Source organism: Anabrus simplex, chromosome 1 (assembly GCF_040414725.1).
Source record: "Anabrus simplex isolate iqAnaSimp1 chromosome 1, ASM4041472v1, whole genome shotgun sequence".
Taxonomy (NCBI): Eukaryota; Metazoa; Arthropoda; class Insecta; order Orthoptera; family Tettigoniidae; genus Anabrus; species Anabrus simplex.
The window spans coordinates 1,062,982,476-1,063,005,752 of NC_090265.1; the positions used below are offsets into that span (position 1 = coordinate 1,062,982,476).

Consider the following 23,277-nt stretch of genomic DNA (forward strand, 5'->3'; position numbering starts at 1 on the left):
ATATGTGCTATACCTTTGCGCCACTGGCCTTCAGTACATACTACGCCATGCACTTCTACTTCTTCCCCTACTTGCTCGCTAAGCTGCCCTCGTTCCTCAAGAGCGGGGAGCAAACTTGCTCTGAAGGCATTTCACTCTCGATTGACGATACCTGACCTACACAACAGAATAAGGAAATTATCATCAGAACAGGAGCAATAATAATATGTAACTTAACTTTTGCAATCACATAGTCTGCGTATTTACTGTACCATACCTTGTCTGCTTATTGCTTTAATTCATAATTCCCTAGTTGGCTCTTGGCAAGGGAATTCATGGAAACTAGTTCCAGGAACTTTATTTCTAGAGCCCTGTCTACGAAACAGTACGCAACAGTACACCATCGTAATATAATTGACCTATTTTAACAATACGACGTCACCCGTAACCATACAATGTGTAAAAATACCGCCAACCGAGGTGTTCAGGTGAGGTTGAATTGCAGCGTCTCTAACGGAAAATATAGCATCCATAGGGCGGACAGCTATGAGTGGCTATTGGGCAGGCCTTTTATTACTTTATTAATAGCAACAATCGTGAATATTTCTTAGGTAAAGTAAACTCATTTTCTCACCCTGAGGTGGTGCAGCTCCCAATGGAGGGGAGCTGCATGTACCATTTTTACTGCATATCAACTTTCCTGCCATTCTTAAATCTCTGGCAATACAGTACCGGGAATCGAACTCAGGCCCCCGAGAACAGCAGCTAACTGTGCTGTTACAATGGCGGACATTCTTAACTACAAAAAAAGAGAGACATATAGCATGACTGTTGCGTGCTTTAACTGCGTAGGTCGGACACGAAACCATTCACCTATTTGTATGACGTCATCAGAGCTACAGTAGGCCTACGCTATGGAGGGGACATTTCTTAACTATGAAACACAGATGTACCGCATGACTTTGACTCGTGTTTTCATTGTGTGGGTCGTATGGACGAAACTATTCAAAAATTTGTGTGATGTCATCGGAGCTGCAGTAAGGCTTGTACCCGCTTTGAAGCGGAATCGTTGTTCTTCTCTGATGAATTACGTTGGGTGGGGGGTCTTGTATGCGAGATTTTTTCCATTTTCCAACAACATTTCAGCATGATTTAACAAGCACCACGAGAGCACCTCATTTTATTACGTTAACTGGTGTTGAAACACTATCTAGCAGTTCTGCATCAGCTAATGGTTATTTACAGCGGCGTCCAATGACTTGCATACGGCTAACACCACTCAAGTAGATTTGGTGATAGACTACGGGATCAAAATTTACCAGTTCCCGTTTATAACTGAATTAGTAATGATAAGCAGTGTTAGAACTAACAGTTCTGTGAATATTAATACATGAAAGAATCTCGATGATGAGCATACTCAAGATGCAAGAATTTAGAACCTAGTTATTTTCAAATTTACTCATAATTTCATCCCAGTTTTTAATGTCAATTTGTATATATTTGTTTTGTGTCAATTGTGTGCATGTACATTTGTTTAGTTATTAGATGTTTTACATTTAGGCTGAAAAGGGCCAGCCCCAGCTGAAACTAGTCCCTAGTTAATGTAATTTAGAATATTGGATATTATAGTATTGAAAGGTGGACCATTATGGCATTAATTTAATTATTATATTGTCATTTTCTTTGTCTCAAAAAGTCAGGAGGGATCTAATAAGCGAGGGGTCTAATACAAAATAGGAGCTCTCCCAGAATAGGAAATTTGTCATTACTTGCCAACTCCAACACTTCGAACATTGTTTTTACTGTTAACATTGATGCTTTCACGGCCCGTACTTTATAAACATGATATAGGCTTTTGGGCTTATGCTGTGTCAAGAAAACAAGGTGAAACTATTTTATGTTTCGCAAGGAACTTTGATCTGCGTCTTCAGAAAAAAATCTCAACTGTTCACGAAGAAGAGTTCTACAATAATGAAGATTTGATTCAAAGTCTAAAAATGTACCACAATACCACAGATTCAGTGTACTTTTGACTACATGCGACTAAGAAGTAATTAGTTCTCAATTCTTCTACCACAGACTCTGCTACTGCAACAGATGAGGGCATCTGTGTTAAGCACATTGATTATCCATTATCGTTAGTGCTAAGTCGATGGTCCTGTTCAGATGAATGTACATCTATATAATATTCTCTTTAGTCTTGCAGTTATTTATTTTCGAGAAGATCCTGGAGTGGTTTTACGCTTGTTTAGTGATGTCATGTCATATGTCACGGGGCTTTTGTTGCAGATTGATGGGTAGTAGAAGAAAGTATGAAAATACGGAAAACAGATCTTTTGGATGAGGGCTAAACTTAGATGCCGGTAAACATAGTTGCCGTGGCGACATGACACCTGAGATTTTTGCACCCCTGGGATGGTGGATCAAACAAATCTGCAAATTACTGATCACAAGAATAACAAGGGATGTATATTTGATGCAACTGTAAGATCTGCGCTGAATGCAGGTGAAGTCAAGGACAGTTATTGGAGGAAAAAAAAAAAAAAAAAAAAAAAAAAAAAAAAAAAAAAAAAAAAAAATCACACTGAGTCATAAATTTGGTATATGAAAGAAAAATATCATAAATCGAACTGGGAAGTCATCAAATTATTTTCTGGATCTAGAGGAGTAAGTGCAACTTTTGCCATGAATATTTTCAGAAAATCTGGTCTCAGCTCTGCAAATTGGACTAATTCATTATCCTTAAATAAGTTCTTAAGAAGTCGTTGGCAATAGTAAATCACTTGTATATTAATTCTGAATACTTTCTCAAAAATAATAGGACAATATGTTATCCTTCTTTAAAGTACTATATTGGTCTGAATATAAGACAATGTTTTCCCTTAAAATGCCTGAATGAAAACCATACTTGCCTTGTAAGTGCAACCTACCATTCTGAAGGAAAAAAACAAACCACCATGTGCTATGAAATGTAAGTTACTATAAGCATCTCTATGTACTACTCTCTGATACGTCTTGCAGCAAGTTTAGCAAGAATCTACACAGTATCTAGTGATTTCACGGCTAGGTAGTTGCTTAAAATGGGAGTTTTTTTTGGTATTGTTTCTATAAAAGAGTCCAAGAAATCTTTGCTATTTTCATTTCCAAAGTCACTGAGACCAACAATCTTTCTACAGCTATTTCTATTTCAGATATTTCTATCTGAACCAAATTGGGCATGTAAATTCCATATCATGACTATCCTAACCTTATTTGTTCTTCAAGAAAATCATACTCCTTTTCCTGGCTACATCTACTTGAATTATGGTCTTTTAATTAATTTTGTGTAGTCATTTTATGAATCTCTCCCTATGACTGACACTTTTACTGAAGACAAATATCATAACATTTAGTGCCTTGCTCTGGTTGACTCGGGTACCCCTCCCAGGAACTTCTATTCTTGTCAGCATAGCTCTCAGTCATTGGGGCACCCAAGCCCACCTTCACCCTTATGTGGAGCATATGCCAAGTGTCAAGATGCAAACTAATAAAAAAACTAGTCTAGAAGCACACTTCCATTACTATACTGTACACTAAAGCAGTACATATCCAGAGTGCCTATTAAATAATAGAGCAAACTAAGCTAAAGAAAATGCTGGGTGAGAAAGGATGCCAGCTTCATTTTTTAGACTGTTCTATGTTGAGTGCATTTTGGGAACAAATATGGTGATATTATTTGCAACATTCCACAGTACCTACATGTCGCCATGTTGTAAGCAAATGTGCACGTGTCATCTGTCAGCTTCCTCAGCTATACACAATGGACAAGCTAGGCAAGGCCATGCCAAGATATGTCCATGGCATGCCGAGGACACAAGCGTTACTGATTCCTTACTTTTACCACACTTTTAACGAGCTATACCTTTAAAAACAACACCTCATAGGATTTTGAAGCAAAGTGTGTTATATTTCCTTTTCATAAGTTTTGTGACCCTTCAGCTTGCTCTACCAATGGTAATAGGACACCCTGCATACACCATTCTAAACATGGGAATTGAAGAATGTGGATTGGATACTGTAATGATTGTTGTTTTACAGAGAGAAAAAAAAAAGAGAGAGAGAGATAAAAGAAAGAGTATAAGCCCAAAATGGGACAGAGAGAAAGTTGGATACCCCACTCCCACCATAAAAAAAGGGGAAAGCGCCTGTTTGTTTTTTTTTGTACAAGTGGTCTTTACGAAAAACACTCTCTCTCTCTCTCTTCTACAATTCAATATGTTATAAAATATAATTTTCACACTTTATACTAACCTGAAGTCATGTCCCCATTGCGATACACAGTGAGCTTCATCAATTACAAAGCGGCTGATCTTTCCTCGCTTATGCAAACGCTGTAAAGCATCCTGAAATTTACTGCTAGCACTTAATTTTTCAGGGGTCACATATAAGAGCTTCAAACCTGTAAAATGTAAAGTTTATGGTAAGTCCAGGAAACAGTTAAAAAACATTCCAAACTGTATTTGTAATTGGATATAAAAGATATTTCATGAGATTTACAGAAACAACTCACCAGGTTCAAGTTTAGCTAGTTCTCTGTATATAGCATCTTCCTTATTAGCATTTATTTCTCCAGAGAGGTGAGCTGCAGGAATCTGGATATACATAAAATTATATTATGTGAAAGCTTGGCACAAATATGATTTTAACAAGAAAATGTCAAGTTTTCATCCACACTATTAAGAGGAAAAAAAAAAAAAAAAACATAACTCCATAACTATGAATTAGCTTCTTTCTATTCAATGTGAGTTATAACTAGGGATCGGATTTCTATGATCTAAAAAGCCTGGAAATGCCTTGATACAAAAATATGACATATAAACATGGAAATATGACACAAAAGAAATTAAATGCTGTCCAAAAGTTGCTTAGAAGGGACTTTACTCATTCAAAAAATATTTAAAAATGAATATTAACCCCTAATCAACAAATAGAAAACAATTTTTCTCACAAAAACAAGAAAAATATTCAAGTGCATTCAAATTTCACTGCAGAGGTGATGAAAGGATTCTGAGGAAAAAAGAGAAACATATCCCATGCCTGTTCTCTGCACAATTAATGCTTTCACATTTATGTAAACAGAATTACTACATAGCAACAAGGTTGGAACCACTTATCAGGGAATGGAGGAGTGAAGGGAGTGTAGGTGGGGTTTACCAGCAGAAAATGATGATCATGATGATAATGATGCTTGTTGTTTTAAGGGGCCTAACATCGAAGGTCATCCGCCCCTAATGGAACAAGATGGACAACATGATATATGATATTTAAAATTTTAAAATGCATCCACTGACAAGAGTTTAAAAAAAAATGGTGATGAGAAAATGAGTATGACATTAAAACAATCAGTGGATCTAATTTGCAATGCCTTATTTCCTAATAAAATAAGAGAAAATACAGGAAAAAAAAGGGAATAAGGCATTGCCTGGTAGTAAGGATATATATACATAATTTCCATTAGATGTTAAAATAACACATTAAAATACGCAACACAAACTAAAATGAAGTCAATGGGATAAAAGCGCAATTGACAAAAATACATTAGGACGAAGGACATCATTAGACACGATAAAACAGACCACTATCCCGCATAAAGCGGATGACGAGGTCTGCTGACCGGGAGGTTAAGACTACGGCAAAGATCGACCAGGTCCATACACTCCGTAAGGATTTGTACCATGGTAAGATGGTCGCCGCAGGTACACACAAGAGGGGGTTCTCCTTTCAAAAGATGCGAGTGAGTCAGGATACCATGGCCGATCCGAAGACGACATAATACCACGGCTTCCCTCCGCGAAGCCCGAAGGGAAGTCCTCCACACCTTCGTTGCTCCTTTTTTCTCTCTCAGATTATTGGGAAGTGGAATGGCCTGCCACTCCATCTCCCAATGGGACATAACCATATGTCTCAGCTGAGTGCGAATATCACTTGCTGGAACCTTGAAAGGCAACGGGGGCAGTGTAACTGCCTCCTTGGCAGCCTGATCTGCCAACTCATTTCCGTCAACACCCATGTGGCTTGGGAGCCACATAAACGTGATTCTGGTGCCGGCATCCGAACACCTGGCCAGCAGGCCCCGGACCCGCTACACCAGAGGGTGCCGAAGGAAACAAGTATCAATAGACCGGAGCGAACTCAAGGAGTCAGTACACAGAAGAAATTGTCGGCGCTCATTGGACAGTGTGTACCACAGAGCTTCACAGATAGCATAGAGCTCTGCTGTGTACACACTACAGGTTTCCGGAAGAGTAAAAAGAAACCTATCATTGTCGACAATGAATGCACAGCCCACCCTCGTTTTTGTCCTTGAACCATCCGCATAGATGACGACTGAACCTGGATATCGGCCAACAACGGACAGGAAGAGCCTCCGATAAATCGAAGGGTCCACGTTTTCCTTCGGGCCAGTGTGCAGGTCCAGGATTATTTCAGGTCGCCGTACTACGCACGGAGGTACCCTACTTGGTTGCCTCACAAGGCAAGGAACCGAAGGTACATGAAACAACCTGTAACTGCTATCCAAGCGTATTCCAACCGGCCGCGTTGCTCGAGGACAAGCAGCGTACAGCAAATGGTTGACATTGTTGAACACGCAAGGATAGCTTGGATGAAGTGGTATCTATCGCAGATTTGCAGCATACGAAAGTAGGAGCTGCTGGCGCCTCAGGTGTAAAGGCGGCACACCGGACTCAGCGAGCAGGCTGGCAATTGGGTTTGTACGAAAAGCTCCCGTCGCAAACCTAACCCCGCCGTGGTGGATGCTGTTCAGCTTCGCAAGAACGCTTGGTCTTGCTGAGCCATATGTTGCACTGCCGTAGTCTAACCTGGATAAAATGTGTGCCCTGTAGAATCGTAGGAGCAGTGCACGGTCAGCTCCCCAATTAGTTCTGTTGACAAACTTCAAGAGATTAAGCCTCTTGGTGCATTGCACTTTTAGCTCCCGCACGTGTGGCTCCCACGATAATTTACTGTCAAAAAGGAGCCCAAGAAATCGGTGTCAACCACGGGAAGAGCGACATTTCCTAGAGAAAGTTCAGGATGGGGTGAAGAGTACGTTGATGACAAAAGGTCTTTGCGGTAGAAAACCGAAAGCTATGTTCTAAGGTCCACTCCTCCACCCTCCTAATAGCTTGCTGTAATTGTCGCTCTGCGACTGCCATACTGCGCGAGCTATAGTGCAGAGCAAAATCGACCACCGAGGCCGGTGAGTACGACTGCCCGCATTTCCTTAGGTGGCTGTTCAGGAGTTTTATCTGTCTGCTCAGTCTCTTCTGAAGCTGGCGCGCCATTATCTTGCAGTTGTTGGGTTTTCTCCTCGACTGCCTTGGTTTTCTTCTCTTGCTCTGATGCCGACATGTCTGTTCAACTCCGTTAGCTCACACAATAAAGATCCTCACTCGCTTAACCCAAGCGGTGTTGTGCGGCTGGCTACTCGTGCTCTCCCAGCAGAAACTGGCCAAGTTCCTAACGTTCTACACTGTCCTTTCTATTTCGACAACATAGTGTTTGAGAAATCTGTTATCTTCGAACTCTCATCTAACCATAAAATATTTCTAAGAAAACAAAATATAAACTAGGCAAACACATAAAATGTTATTGTATTATCGGCACAAAACATGCAAATAGTGCTTGGGAAAGAGCAAGACAATATCACCAAAAATAAGCTTTCATACCATTTCTTTGGTCAAATATACATGCAAATAGTGCTTGGGAAACTGCAAGACAATTATACCACCAAAAATAACCTTTCATACCATTTCTTTGGTCAAATATGATTTAATGACAAAATAGGGTAAAATATGCATTTCACACATGAAAGACAGATATGTTCAAGTTTGTTAAAAGAGACCTGGATAGAAATATGACATCACACAAATCTGAGCCCTAGTTATAACCTATTCCAAGCACTGCGAACATATGTAGATGAATTTGCAATGTTTAGAAAATGTTTCATTGCTGAGATATAGGCAATATTCTAACCATTGTGCAGACGGACATTCTTAACCATAAACCACAGACCAATAGCAAGACTGATGAGTGCTTGCAATGAGCGGCCCAGACACGAAACTATTCACCAATTTGTGCGACGTTATCAGAGCTGCAGTACGCCTACACTACGGAGGCGGACATTTCTTAACTACGAAACACTTCCACGCATATTTTTATTGTGAGGGTCATACGGATGAAACTATTCACATATTTGTGTGATGTCATCAGAGCTACAGTTAAGGCTTGTACCCACTTCAAAGCAGAATCGTTCTTCTCTGACTAATTACATTGGGGGGTCTTGTATGCAAGAATTAATTTTTTCATTTTCTTCGTCTCAAAACGCCAAGGAGGGGGAGTCTAATACATGAGTAAATACAGTAATAACTTACACATCTCATTATCATTTCTAACAAAACAAAAATCTAAATCAGTTCTAGATAGAAAAAATAACAATAGCATGGCCTAATGTGTTGTTGTGTTTGAGTCATCAGTCCATAGACTGGTTTGATGCAGCTCTCCATGCCACCCTATCCTGTGCTAACCTTTTCATTTCTACGTAACTATTGCATCCTACATCTGCTCTAATCTGCTTGTCATATTCATATCTTGGTCTACCCCTACCGTTCTTACCCCCTACACTTCCTTCAAAAACCAACTGAACAAGTCCTGGGTGTCTTAAGATGTGTCCTATCATTCTATCTCTTCTTCTCTTCAAATTTAGCCAAATCGATCTCCTCTCACCAATTCGATTCAGTATCTCTTCATTCGTGATTCGATCTATCCATCTCACCTTCAGCATTCTTCTGTAACACCACATTTCAAAAGCTTCTATTCTCTTTCTTTCTGAGCCAGTTATCGTCCATGTTTCACTTCCATACAATGCCACGCTCCACACGAAAGTCTTCAAAAACATCTTTCTAATTCCGATATCAATGTTTGAAGTGAGCAAATTTCTTTTCTTAAGAAAGCTCTTCCTTGCTTGTGCTAGTCTGCATTTTATGTCCTCCTTACTTCTGCCATCGTTAGTTATTTTACTACCCAAGTAACAATATTCATCTACTTCCTTTAAGACTTCATTTCCTAATCTAATATTTCCTGCATCACCTGCCTTCGTTCGACTGCACTCCATTACTTTTGTTTTGGACTTATTTATTTTCATCTTGTACTCCTTACCCAAGACTTCATCCATACCATTCAGCAACTTCTCGAGATCTTCTGCAGTCTCAGATAAAATAACAATATCATCGGCAAATCTCAAGGTTTTGATTTCCTCTCCTTGGACTGTGATTCCCTTTCCAAATTTCTCTTTGATTTCCTTTACTGCCTGTTCTATGTAAACATTGAAAAGGAAAGGGGACAAACTGCAGCCTTGCCTCACTCCTTTCTGGATTGCTGCTTCTTTTTCAAAGCCCTCGATTCTTATCACTGCAGACTGATTTTTATACAGATTGTAGATAATTCTTCGTTCTCGGTATCTGATCCCTATCATCTTCAGAATCATAAATAGCTTGGTCCAATCAACATTATCGAATGCCTTTTCTAGATCTACGAATGCCATGTACGTGGGCTTGTCCTTCTTGATTCGATCCTCTAAGATCAGACGTAAAGTCAGGATAGCTTCACGTGTTCCTACATTTCTTCTGAAGCCAAATTGATCTTCTCCCAACTCAGCTTCAACTTGTTTTTCCATTCTTCTGTAAATAATACGTGTTAAAATTTTGCAGGCATGAGATACTAAACTAATGGTGTGGTAGTTTTCACACCTGTCAGCACCGGCTTTCTTGGGAATAGGTATAACAACATTCTGCTGAAAATCGGATGGGACTTCTCCTGTCTCATACATCTTGCACACTAAATGAAATAACCTTGCCATGCTGGTTTCTCCTAAGGCAGTCAGTAATTCAGAGGGAATGTCATCAATTCCAGGTGCCTTGTTCCTATTGAGGTCACTCACAGCTCTGTCAAACTCTGACCTCAAAATTGGGTCTCCCTTTTCATCAGCATCAACAGCCTCTTCATGTTCCAGAACCAAATTATCTACATCTTTACCTTGATACAACTGTTGGATATGCTCCTGCCATCTTTCTGCTTTGTCTTCTTTCCCTAGAAGTGGTTTTCCATCTGAGCTCTTAATATTCATACACCTAGATTTCCTTTCTCCAAAGGTTTCCTTGATTTTCCTGTATGCAGCATCTACCTTTCCCAGGACCATACAGCCTTCAACATCCTTGCATTTCTCCTTCAGCCATTCTTCCTTAGCTGCCTTGCACTTTCTATCCACTTCATTCTTTAATCGCCTGTATTCTTTTCTGCCCTCTTCATTTCTAGCATTCTTGTATTTTCGTCGTTCATCAATCAGCTCTAGTATCTCCTGAGTTATCCACTGATTCTTAGTTGATCTTTTCTTCCTTCCTAACATTTCTTCAGCAGCCCTACTGACTTCATTTTTCATGACTCTCCACTCTTCCTCTATAGTGTTTCCTTCAGCCTTTTCATTTAGTCCTTGTGCAACATGTTCCTTGAAACAATCCCTCACATTCTTTTCTTTCAACTTGTCTAGATCCCATCTTTTTGCATTCTTTCCTTTCTTCAATTTCTTCAACTTCAGATGGCATTTCATGACCAACAAGTTGTGGTCAGAGTCCACGTCTGCTCCTGGGAAAGTTTTGCAATCCAACACCTGGTTTCTGAATCTCTGCCTAATCATAATGAAGTCTATTTGATACCTTCCAGTGTCTCCAGGTCTCGTCCACGTATACAGCCGTCGTTTGTGGTGTTTGAACCAAGTATTGGCAAGGACTAAATTATGATCAGTGCAGAATTCAACCAGACGACTTCCTCTTTCGTTCCTTCGTCCCAATCCAAATTCTCCTACTGTACTACCTTCTCTTCCTTGGCCTACCACTGCATTCCAGTCTCCCATCACAATTAGATTCTCGTCACCTTTTACATACTGTATTAAATTTTCTATCTCCTCATATATTCTTTCGATTTCTTCATCATCCGCTGAACTAGTAGGCATATAGACCTGCACTATTGTGGTGGGCATTGGTTTGGTGTCTATCTTGACGACAATAATTCTTTCACTATGCTGGTCGTAGTAGCTTACCCGCTGCCCTATTTTCTTATTCATTATTAAACCAACTCCTGCATTTCCTCTGTTTGATTTTGTGTTGATAATTCGGTAGTCACCTGACCAAAAATCTTGTTCTTCCTGCCAACGTACTTCACTTATGCCAACTACATCTAACTTTAGCCTATCCATCTCCCTTTTCAGATTCTCTAACCTACCACAACGATTCAAACTTCTAACATTCCACGCTCCGACTCGCAGAATGTCAGTATCCATCTTCCTGATGATCGCCCCCTCTCGTGTAGTCCCCACCCGGAGATCCGAATGGGGGACTAGTTTACCTCCGGAATATTTTACGCGGGAGGAAGCCATCATCAGTACATCATTCATACAGAGAGAGCTGCATGTCCTCGGGAGTTAGTTACGGCTGTAGTTTCCCGTTGCTTTCAGCCGTGTAGCAGTATCAACACAGCTAAGCCATGTTGAGTATTATTACAAGGCCGTATCAGTCAATCATCCAGACTGCCCCCCTTGCAACTACCGAAAGGCTGCTACCGCCCTTTCGATGAACCATTCGTTAGTCTGGTCTCTCAACAGATACCCATCCGATATGGTTGCACCTGCGGCTCGGCTATCTGCATCATTGGGACACGCAAGCCTCCCCACCGCCTCCCCACTGTACATGAATACTTATAGTACCGTATTTCTCAGAATCCAAGACGACCCCCACTTTTTCCTTCCAAAAAATTAATCAGGCCTAAAAAGCACTTTGTGAAATCATAATTTTATTTATAACAAATTATCTTGAGAGAAATAAAATAAACACACAAAAGTATCATGTGAATTCTACCTACCAAAACCTTAGTCATTTTCATTAGAGGTATCTGACACTGCCTTTGGAAGTTCAGGGAATTCCTGTTCGCAAATCTACATTCCTATGGTATCTCGTGTTATGGCCAGTCCAATCTTGCACTTTTCGTGCATGTGGCTCCTACTGTAATTTCATCTTCGACTTCTTGCTAGTTGTTTTACGTCGCACCGACACAGATAGGTCTTACGGCGACGATGGGACAGGAAAGGGCTAGGAGTGGGAAGGAAGCGGCCGTGGCCTTAATTAAGGTACAGTCCCAGCATTTGCCTGGTGTGAAAATGGGAAACCACGGAAAACCATTTTCAGGGCTGCCGACAGTGGGGTTCGAACCTACTATCTCCCGAATACTGGATACTGGCTGCACTTAAGCGACTGCAGCTATCGAGCTCTGTTCTTCAACTTCTTTAAAGCATCCTTGTTGTTACGGGCCACTGAATGTCTTTCTTGTACAGTATGCATTTTTAGACTACTTTTGCCTTCATGACAACGCTGAATATTGCCTTTAGTATTTTCTTGTGGCTGCACAGTTATTCTTTATTTCCGAGTGTTTAATAACCATTAATTCAAAATTGCCATCATAATTTCGAAGAGAACCTGTTGAAAATTTGCCAATAATACTTGTTCCATGTGTCTCTACAACAAAACAATCCATCAAGAAAATATTCCTGTTGTCTACGAGGGCTGTAAATCCTGTTGTCTACGAGGGCTGTAAATAAAGTAGTGGCAATACTAATAAAACACAATATTTAATGAAATGAAATGGCGTATGGCTTTTAGTGCTAGGAGTGTCCGAGGACAAGTTTGGATCGCCAGATGCAAGTCTTCTGATTTGACTCTCGTAGGCGACCTGCGCGTCTTGATGAGGATGAAATGATGATGAAGACAACACATACACCCAGCCCCCGTGCCAGGGAAATTAACCAATTATGGTTAAAATCAAGACCCTGCCGGGAATCGAACCCTGGACCCCTGTGACCAAAGGCCAGCACGCTAACCATTTAGCCATGGAGCTGGACACATTATTTAATGAACTAATAAGTATAATTGCATTACATTCCTTCAATGTAGTCACCTGCAAATTCTATTAACTTTTGCCAAATGTCGGGAAGCCGTTGAAGACATCGACAGAGCACCTTACTGCGTGGAGTACAGATGCCACGTCAGGAAATCGGCAGCCTCGGAGGGGTTCAAACAACTTCAGAAACAGGATTCGTGAATGGTGAGTACGGAGGGGGTTTCAAGACTTCCCAATGCCACCGCTGCAATAAGAGTTTGACATTGTGTGCGACATGACATACGTTGATATAGATGTTGATTCCCATAGGGAATCTGAAATATTTGTCCCGAATGAGTAAATTTATAATACCAATATAAATGGTCCGTTATTGGACATTATAAATTTTCTAGCTAACTCATTCCTGGTTGCCAGCGTTTCGCCCAACCTAACACAGATGTTGATTCCCATAGGGAATCTGAAATATTTGTCCCGAATGAGTAACGGACCATTCCTGGTTGCTAGGTACCAACTGACGAGCCCAACCTAGCACACAAGGGCGAAACACTGGCAACCAGGAATGAGTTAGCTGGAAAATTTATAATGTCCAATAAGGACCATTTATATTGATATTATAAATTTACTCATTCGGGACAAATATTTCAGATTCCCTACGGGAATCAACATCTATATCATCTGATGGCTAAACAGGCATCAATTTTTGGTAGTGAGACAAGGTCTCTCACAGTGCATCGGCACTGCCGGTGGCTTCAAGTAGCCCACGCAGTGGCCTCCACGGTATGCACTAGCCATTCGTCTTGGTAGGTGTGCTAGGTACCAACTGATGAGCCTAACCTAGCACACGAGGGCGAAACGCTGGCAACCAGGAATGAGTTAGCTGGAAAATTTATAATGTCCAATAACGGACCATTTATATTGGTATTATAAATTTGCTCATTCAGGACAAATATTTCAGATTCCCTATGGGAATCAACATCTATATCATCTGATCGCCAACTGACGAGCCCAACCTAGCACACGAGGGCGAAACGCTGGCAACCAGGAATGAGATAGCTGGAAAATTTATAATGTCCAATAACGGACCATTTATATTGGTATTACGACATACGTAGTCATGCAACATGATAGGGCGAATGTTTCGCAATAAACGCGGACGTTTGCGCTGCATAGCTAGATGCAGATGTTGCTCCAGAAATCTGCAATAGCAGTCATTGTTGACAGTTTGTCCACCTGGTAAAGTATGCCTAAGAATAACACCCTCGTAGTCGTATGCCACAATCAGCGTAAGCTTCACCTGACTGGGTTACTGTCAAAATTTCTGCGGACGTGGCGAACCAGGCAGACGTCATACATTCATATGACGCTTTAATTCAGGCCTGTAGACTCGTGCCTACATCTCATCAAGGGCGACGATACGCTGCAGAAATGTGTCTCCTTCATTGCGGTATCTGTCCAGGTGGATGCCAGCCGGTGCATACTAGTGCTATTTCTGAACATCGGCGAGTTGATGTGGAACCCAATGGGATGCAATTTTCCTCATGTTAAGACTTTTCGCCAGTATAGGTCATACCATTTGATGACTGAGACCAAACTCTACTGATATTCCCGGACAGTCCATCAATGGTCTACAGAAACGAGGCCACTCATGATGTCAATCTGATCTTGAGGACTGGACGGCTGGCTTGTGCGGTATAAATCCGCAGTCTCATTCTGATTTGCATGAAATGCCATGACTCATCATAAACAGTCCTATACGGTAATGCATTCTTGCCAAAGGCTTCACATAGTCCTCAATGACATTCTGATGTATTTTTGCCATGGGTAAACTATTATCCAAGAATGCTGATCAATTTTTGAAAACGAGCGGTGAAATTGACACTCTTCACTACAACGCTACACAATAATGTCCGTCAAATGTACACTACACATCGACAACAGCGTATAATCTCTTACTAAGCGTCCGGTACAAAAGGCTGCTGCTAGATGCATGTCTCGCTTGCCGGCTTTGGCAACTAGCAATGTATAGTATAATAAAGATGCGGACATTGAAGGTCAACAAGTTTTGTGCACTGTGATATGGCCATTCTGTCCTTGCGTTATTTGGGCACATACTTCACAACTTCATCTTCGACTTCTGTAAAGTGCCCTTGTTGAGGACCACTGAATGCATTTTTTGTACAGAACGCATTTTTAAGCTATCTTTGGCTTCACGCTAAAGACGAACACTAGTCTTAGTTATGCTTTATTTTCTTGCAGCTGTATTCTTCATTCTGTGTGTTTAATAACCATTGACTTAAAACTGGCATCATAATATCAACGAGAACCCACTAAAAATTTGCCGGTAATACCGGTTGCACGTGTCGCTACAATACGTCGATCCATCGCGAAAATATTTCTGCTGTCAAAAAGGTTACTTTTACTAAACGTAACGTTAGGTATAGTAGACGCGTTAATACTCTGCCAGTGAGTAACTGTGGCTTTTTTAAGAATTCTATGGGGTTGCATTCTTGCTGTACCAATTCGAATGACATTTCCTGTGCAGCTAGGGCTTGGAAGTACATTATGGTCAACCTTGCAATTAGCTCAAGAGAGTCTTGATGCTATTCTATGGATTTGAGAAACATTTTTGTACAGGCTAGTAGAACATCATTCTGCCTTCACTATTTTTCAAGAACCAGTGATGTTACACAGAGGCACTGTACAATCAACTGCCGCAGCTAGCGATGCTGAAGGTTGAGTTTTGTGCATGCGTGCGATCGGGGTGAAGGGAAGCAGCACGATTACTGTGGTAGCTGCCAGTGCTGTTCATTACTGTAACGTCGCAAATGCCAGAAGACCCTTCATTTTTCACACAAAATTCTGAGGAAAAAGTCTTGGATTCAGAGAAATACAGTAATTTGAAGTGTAATATGAACCAACAAAAGGACAGCACTTGTTAAGATGTTAGAAAATAAGTGACAGCAACAATCAATGCTTTTGAAATTAACAAATGTTAACAGAGAATTCCATTCAAGATTTTTAAAATCCTCAGAAATTAACTAATGCAATGATATCTCCTCAACACTATTTTTCAGATCACTTTGTGCATATAAGCTGATATTACTTGATGTTACTTCTGGTAGCTGAGAGATGACCCGTAAATGGTTTGTCATTGACACTTGCATAGCTGTGAAGTTGATTTTTCCATCAAAACTGAATTTGACAATCTTATGATGCTCTGAAGCAAGTACACTGCCTGACAAGAAAAGTTAAGCACCCAGAAGGAGTGGTCCAATATTATCCCATTTCGAAATACATGCATACCATTGATGTGTGAGTAAATGATTAGATTTACGAGGATCTGTAATGTGTAGAATGCCCTCCAGAGTGCATTCGTGATGGCACCGTCCTGTTGTTGTTACCAGTTATCTGCTGTGAGTCAGACAGTTAAGCAAGATGTGTAGAGAGGACTACGTACAGTACAAAGCACCCGCGATGCCTCGCAGACGTGTTAGACAGCCTATCCACCAACTGACCAATTGACAGAGGCCGCATTGTGGGACTGCATGAGGCTGGATGGTCGTATCGTGCAATTGCCAGGTATGTGGGCCATTCAGATGTCACAGTGGCCTGATGTTGGACTCAATGGGTACATGAGGGCACCCAATCATGTTGTGTAGGTTCGGGTTGACCAAGAAACACCACCCCGAGGGTGGATCGTCGTATGGTGTGCCAAGCATTGTGGGATTCCATAACTTCGGCACCTACTATCCACGAACATGTACTGGAGACTCTACAACATCCTGTGAGTTCCTGCACAGTGTCTTGACGACTTGCATCTGCCGGATTGAGGTCATACCGCCCCATGCGTCGGTCGCCATTGACACCAGAACACCAACGCCTGCGTTTGGAGTGATGCCTTGCCCAGGAGACAGGACGACCGGTGTTGCATCATGTTCAGTGATGAGTTCTGCTTCTCCATAACCTCCGATGACCATTGTGTGCGGTTTTGGTGACGTCAAGAACAGAGGGCAGATCCTGCCCATATTGTGGAAAGACACACAGGCGTAATCCCTGGCATCATGGTGTGGGTAGCCATAGGATATGCTTTCAGGTCATCTCTAATAGCGCTTCGGCAGACTTTGATGGCACAGTGATACGTCACAGACATTCTGTGTCCACTACTTCTGGGACAGTGTTCCAACAAGATAATGCATGTCCACACACAACACGTGTGTCAATGGACTGCCTAGAGCATGTTGAGGTCGTCCAGTGGCCAGCAAGATTCCCGGATCACTGAACACGTGTGGGATGACACTGGAAGGGAACTCCGTCCCAGTACCAACCTGTGGGATCTGCAGTGAGAGCTGCAACAACCGTGGATGAACTTGCCTCAGGAGAGGATCCAAAGGCTGCTCGACACCATTACAAACCATGTAAGGGCATGCATTGCGGTCAGGCGGGGTGCGACACCCTACTAACCTGGCGCCAACATTTCACCTGTAACTGCTAACGGCCTTGTCTCTTTCATCCCATATTATAATCAGTTCAATAAGTGCACATGGTCTTTCAGCATATGTAGTTTCATTCACTTTCAACCACTACTTCTGGGTGCTTAACGTTTTTGTCAGGCAGTGTATTTTTAATGCAACTGATCAATGAACTGTAGAAAAAGCAAACAGGTGAAAATAATTAGATTAAATCTGATGTAATGTTGTAAATAGAGTTCAAAGAAATTCTGACACAAAAATATCCTGCACAGTAATGTTATCTCTAATAAAGATAATTTTTAAAGAAAAGCTACACACAAATTGTATTGTTAAGAGTATGAATATTTACATCAAGAGACAGTAGCTTCTGAACTTGATCCATGATCAGAGATTTGAGAGGCGAGACGACAATTGTAATCCCAGGCGTGAGAAGTGCAGGAAGTTGATAACACAGCGACTTCCCACCTCCTGTAGGCATCAACACAAAACAATCGTGCTGCAGCAATGCAGCATTGATGGCTTGAAGTTGATTGGGTCGAAAAGAATACAACCCAAATTTCTGGCGAAATACCTAAGAGCAAACAACAACATTTTTAAACATGCCAATCATGCTAAATATGGAAAAAAAATCAAAAGCATGTTATTTCACTCCTTTTTATACTCCCATGACAATGAGTCCCAAAAGGTGACTTCAGACATTTCCATTCATTTCTCCAGAACAGAGCAGAACAAAACTACAACCAGAAATATAAAAATGCAGTTGTATATGAATTTCATCCAATGTGTAATTTCTACATTTTAGCTGAATTCAAATTAACCAAGATCTCAACAAATATTAATCTGGAATCTGGGGAAAAGACCGTAAATACATTAAAGATATGAAAGCCGTGTCCACATTTCCACCCACAATATAATTAGAGGAGGATCCAGGAAGGGACTGAGGGGAAGTAGAGGGTAAAAGTTTACAAAGTTATTTTTATTTAATGAAATTATACACAACAGTTTTATTTCTGCCGTAAATACGTATGTCACCAAAGTTCGCTGGGGATGAATAGTGGCATAGTGACTATAGGATAATGACTATAGGTAGTAACTATAGTAAGTATTGGACTTGTCCTAGCAGTAGCCAGAGGACTGGCAACAATAGGCTGCATGTTAACATGTGCCATTTACCTCAGCGACTGCCAAGTCCAGGGCTTCACAACACATTACGAACTTGTGGATTGTGCTGCATTAACAACTTGCAGTAATTCAGAAGTAGTTTTACTTCACAAGTAATACTTGAATATTAGCTGAAAACATACTATTTTGTATGCTATGAGTAATAAATGTAAATTTTGTAGTGTTTCAATTTGTTTTAAAAGCCAAAAAATGGAGCAGGAGATAAAAATCAAAATTGTAGTGGTGTTGACATGATTACTACTGGAAAAAGAATCTGCAGATGATGAAACAAGGATAAGTTCTCCTAGTACTTCAGCAGAAACAGCTAACATTTCCATTATCTCAAACTATGCTGAGATTGTCAAAAACAGGTAGGTCTAATCAAACATGTCCTATGTTTTCTAGTAAATGATATTTCAGTTAGTGCTAAGCGGTTAGTCAGAGATGAGCAAAAAATTATTATAAAATTAGGTAATAAAGTTACTGAAGTGTAATATTTGAAAGACCCAAGCACTATATGACACATGACCAAAACAGGGGAATACACAGTTTGTATTGGTGGCTTGCATGACGTTGCATGCTCAGTACATCTTCCATGTTTGTAGTAATCTAATATATATATAATAGGCAATTGTTAAATTCTCTGAAGAATAATCCTTCATATTATTTACTAGCTGATGTACCCGTGCTTCGCTACGGAATTCTAAATTGTACACAGAATTCTAGGTTAGGTAGTATACATGCTGTGACAACGATTGTATTAAATTGCACAGCACTTAACGTTACCCTAGAAACGCGACGGGAAGTTAACAAACGTCTTTCTTTTTTTTTTTCTATTTGCTTTACGTCGCACCGACACAGATGTGTCTTATGGCGACGATGGGATAGGAAATGCCTAGGAAGTGGAAGGAAGCGGCCGTGGCCTTAATGAAGGTACAGCCCCGGCATTTGCCTGGTGTGAAAATGGGAAACCACGGAAAACCATCTTCAGAGCTGCCGACAGTGGGGCTCGAACCCACTATCTGCCGATTACTGGATACTGGCCGCACGTATGCGACTGCAGCTATCGAGATCAGTGACATCTTTCCTCATATGAAGACTGGGTTAGGGAATTTTCTTTGTAATGGTAGGCCCCCTTGCCTACATCAGTCACAAACAGGTTGGGGAGTTTTCATTATAATGGCAGATACTCTTCATCTACCTTTTCACATCCTCAGAAAGACTGTCTTAGTAGTTTTCCCAAATTAAATGAACATAGGTCATTACAATGACGTCAGTAGGAATGGCGCGTTTAAAAGCAATGCTTTCATACGACATACTCGATCAGATGAAAAACCACACATTTTCTCACTTTTAACGAACAGTACTACGCTGCCGATCTAACAATCCAATGTTCCAGAGCTGGAATGACCAAGCCGCAGACAGCCGTGATCCGTGTGAACACACTTTGTCTTATTTCGGCCGGCTGGGGGTGTCGAATAGTGGAGACTCCCAGGGCAAAAACTATGCCCTGTTACTAATGTGTTTTCTAGGATTACCGAATGAGTCGGAAAATCTCAGTTCACTACACTGGCGGAGGAAAAATCTATCTGACTTGGAGGCAAATTTTTCCTCCAAGCCAGAGGAAATCGTCTTCACTGCTAATTTGGAATAAAAGGAATGTAGAATTTAATAAAAGGTAAGTGGAAGAAGCTTTTCTTAAGAAATGGCTCTTTGCAGGGTTGAATTTTGAGTTATTTAGTCAATTGTGGTACTATAATTTGGAATAGGCCTAAATTGTCATTCTAGACCAGGCCATACTACTACTAATACTACTAATAAGTGAGCCTCTGCCTTATGTGTGCACACTGCTCATTCAATACAGCGTGTCAGAGTAGGGAATGAATAGCTGGAATACTATGATGAACCAGTCTGTTACATACCGGCAGTATCAGAAAATGTATGAACCAGAGGAATGTCATGCTAAAGAAGAAAGTTTTCTAACTCCCCAGCTATTTCCCGCCAATATTCAGTCAGGCTGTTATACTCAGTACGCACCAGTAATCCCATCTATCTGAGTTGAGCGGCAGCGTAAGAGACAAAGAACATCACAACAAACAATGGTCAATTGTAATGTTATTGTTGACCAATGTTATGCGCTTTCAATATTGTAGGCCTTCACATTTAGTTTTCTTCTAACTCTGAAATACCACTCTTATCATAGTCGGTACGGTAAAACTGAATAAAATATAAATGGTCGGAAATTGTATTCTCTGTAACTTTTGTTATGTAGTACTTTTCGATAGGTCCAAGACATTGGTATTTAAAAATTAAATGTTAGGTGCCACCCCCTAAACTACAATTTCATCCAGGGTGAAAAAAATTGTTTATAACTTACACCATAGTTTCTTATTCCCCGACTCTATATATCGACTTTCATTCAATTCTGTTAGCCAGTTTTCTCATGGCTCGGCGTTGATATGGACTTGGCAAAAAAATACAGATTCATGAATATCTGTGTTATCAAAGCCGGTACGATAACAATGTATGACATAAATGATCGGAAATCTAATTATATATAACATTCGTTATGTAGTATGTATCGATAGGACCACTAATAATATAAATATTTGAGAATTAAATTTTAGACCTTCCCCTAAACTACCATTTTACTCAGCGCGAGTAAAATGATTTATAGCCTAGATTGTAGCGGCTCATCCCCCGACTTCACATACCGATTTTCATAAAATTCCCTTCAGCCATTTTCTTGTGATGCGTGTACATACATACATACATATATACAGACAGACAGACAGAAATTAAGGAAAAGTAAAAAGTGCATTTCCTTGTTACTATGGACATGACCGATACAGAAATACCATTCTTTTCAAGTTCTGAGCAATGTACAGACAAAACTCTTATTTTATATTATAACCTTCCAATGTATGTCAGGATGAGATTGGTGGACACATTGGAAGCTTATGTCGAGAAATGATGTCAATGAAATCTTATATCCGGTTATCACACCTCCAGATGAATTAGAAAGCAGTTGATTTGTCTAATTACGTGAACGGCATCGCCGAATTGAAGATATCAGCAGATTGATAACCAGCTCTAAACCCCGTGGTATCTTGGAAATGTTGGTAGATAGTTAATATCGTGAAACATAGGGCAGGATTATATGAATAATACGTATTCTTCAAGCAAAGTTTCCGAAATGCATGAACGGCAGTATATCTGCGACAGAATGTTACTGAGGGCCATGAAATATGTAAACAATAAATTTATATGAGAGGGCCATACCTTGTACATCTAGTCTCGCACGATCCGACGATCGAGATGAAGAAAGGAAACTGTCGATTACTAACCTAAATACGAGGCGGCAATTATTAAATAAGTTCCTTTACTAGTACAGCTGATTTGTACGAGATCGTCTTACATTATGTGTCAAATGTTTCCAATTGTCAGAAACATATGGGAGCTAGAAGCTGAGAAGAATTCTGAAAAGCAAACCGTCTGCAATTATTATGTTGTAGTAGAATCTGTTTTGTCTCTGAAGAAGTTGACACTCTAAATCTGCACCTCAGAAAGATCGGAAGCAAGAATTCATAGGGAAAAGATTGTATTGAAAGGAGTTTTTAAAGAGATATTGGCATATTATAAACATACAATATTGTAAAACAAGATATCTTGTTATTGAATGAAAAGGCAAGTGTATCGCTTGAACTGTTAAAATTGTATTAAGGTGTATGACCTTGTTCTAATTGATATCTCTAAGTTTCAGGTAACATGGAACCGTCAGCAGTTATTTATTCAGATACAATGCGTGCACGTATCAACATGAACAACTAAAATAGAGGGACCTCAAAGGATCTGATCAAAAATGTGATGGACAATACTTGATAATGTTATTGAGTGAGAGCTGAACTCGGAAGGTGACACCGTCGTGGAGCAACAACCCAGGATGAGTACTTGAATATCTTATACATATTCCGCCACGTAATTGCTTATTGTAGTTGTAGAGTAGTATTTATTTGGTTGTCAATTTTGACATGAACAATTTTAACTTGAAAGCGACCGTTATTTGTTGGACATTGCGTTGTAATATTTATGATCGTTACGTCTAGTGTGGTGAGCCAGACTACGTTGTGATAATATGCGATAGTTGTGTAAGATTTCTTTAATGTTTGCTAGCAAGGTTTTACGAAAGTTTCTTCGACATGGATGTTATTGGTACCGTAATGGTGTTATGGTAATGAACGTTAATTTTAACCTGTAGCTCAGTATACCTCGGAGGAGCTCGGTATTTTGCGACGTGCGATTCTGTGGTCTTCAAAATGTTATGTGCTTGTGCGGAAATTCAGTGTTTGATAATAGAAGTGTGATACTATTGTGGTGATATGGAATTAATGCGGCAACGTATTTAGTAATTTTACGTTAATTGCCTGAATAGATTGTTCTTTAGTATTGTAAATTCGCTGTGCATGACGAGTTGTGCGATGTAATAAGGTGTTAGTTACGGTAGGATCTTTGAAAATATTTACGTGGATAGAGTGATGTGATGATTATAGACGTGTCATTAGGATTGCGAATTTTATGATGATGTTATGTGAAGGTCCTGATGATGGTATTGACGGTAGGAACTATGTTGGTCATGCGTGAATTTTGATGTTGTTGTGATGAATAATTTATTTAGGTGCGAGGC

General features: G+C 40.3%; 1 protein-coding gene across 2 annotated transcripts in view; it reads right to left on the reverse strand.

Annotated features, from left to right (window-relative positions):
• The window catches only part of Blm (Bloom syndrome helicase), a 194,110-nt gene that overhangs the window by 78,399 nt on the left and 92,434 nt on the right, over positions 1-23,277 (reverse strand). For both annotated transcript variants that reach the window (XM_067137120.2, XM_067137119.2), the window contains 3 exons: positions 17,782-18,003; positions 4,529-4,610; positions 4,270-4,417 (listed from right to left, as the gene is read on the reverse strand). In XM_067137120.2, coding sequence (XP_066993221.2) covers positions 4,270-4,417; positions 4,529-4,610; positions 17,782-18,003 — 452 coding nt within the window. The remainder of the gene's footprint in view (positions 1-4,269; positions 4,418-4,528; positions 4,611-17,781; positions 18,004-23,277) is intronic.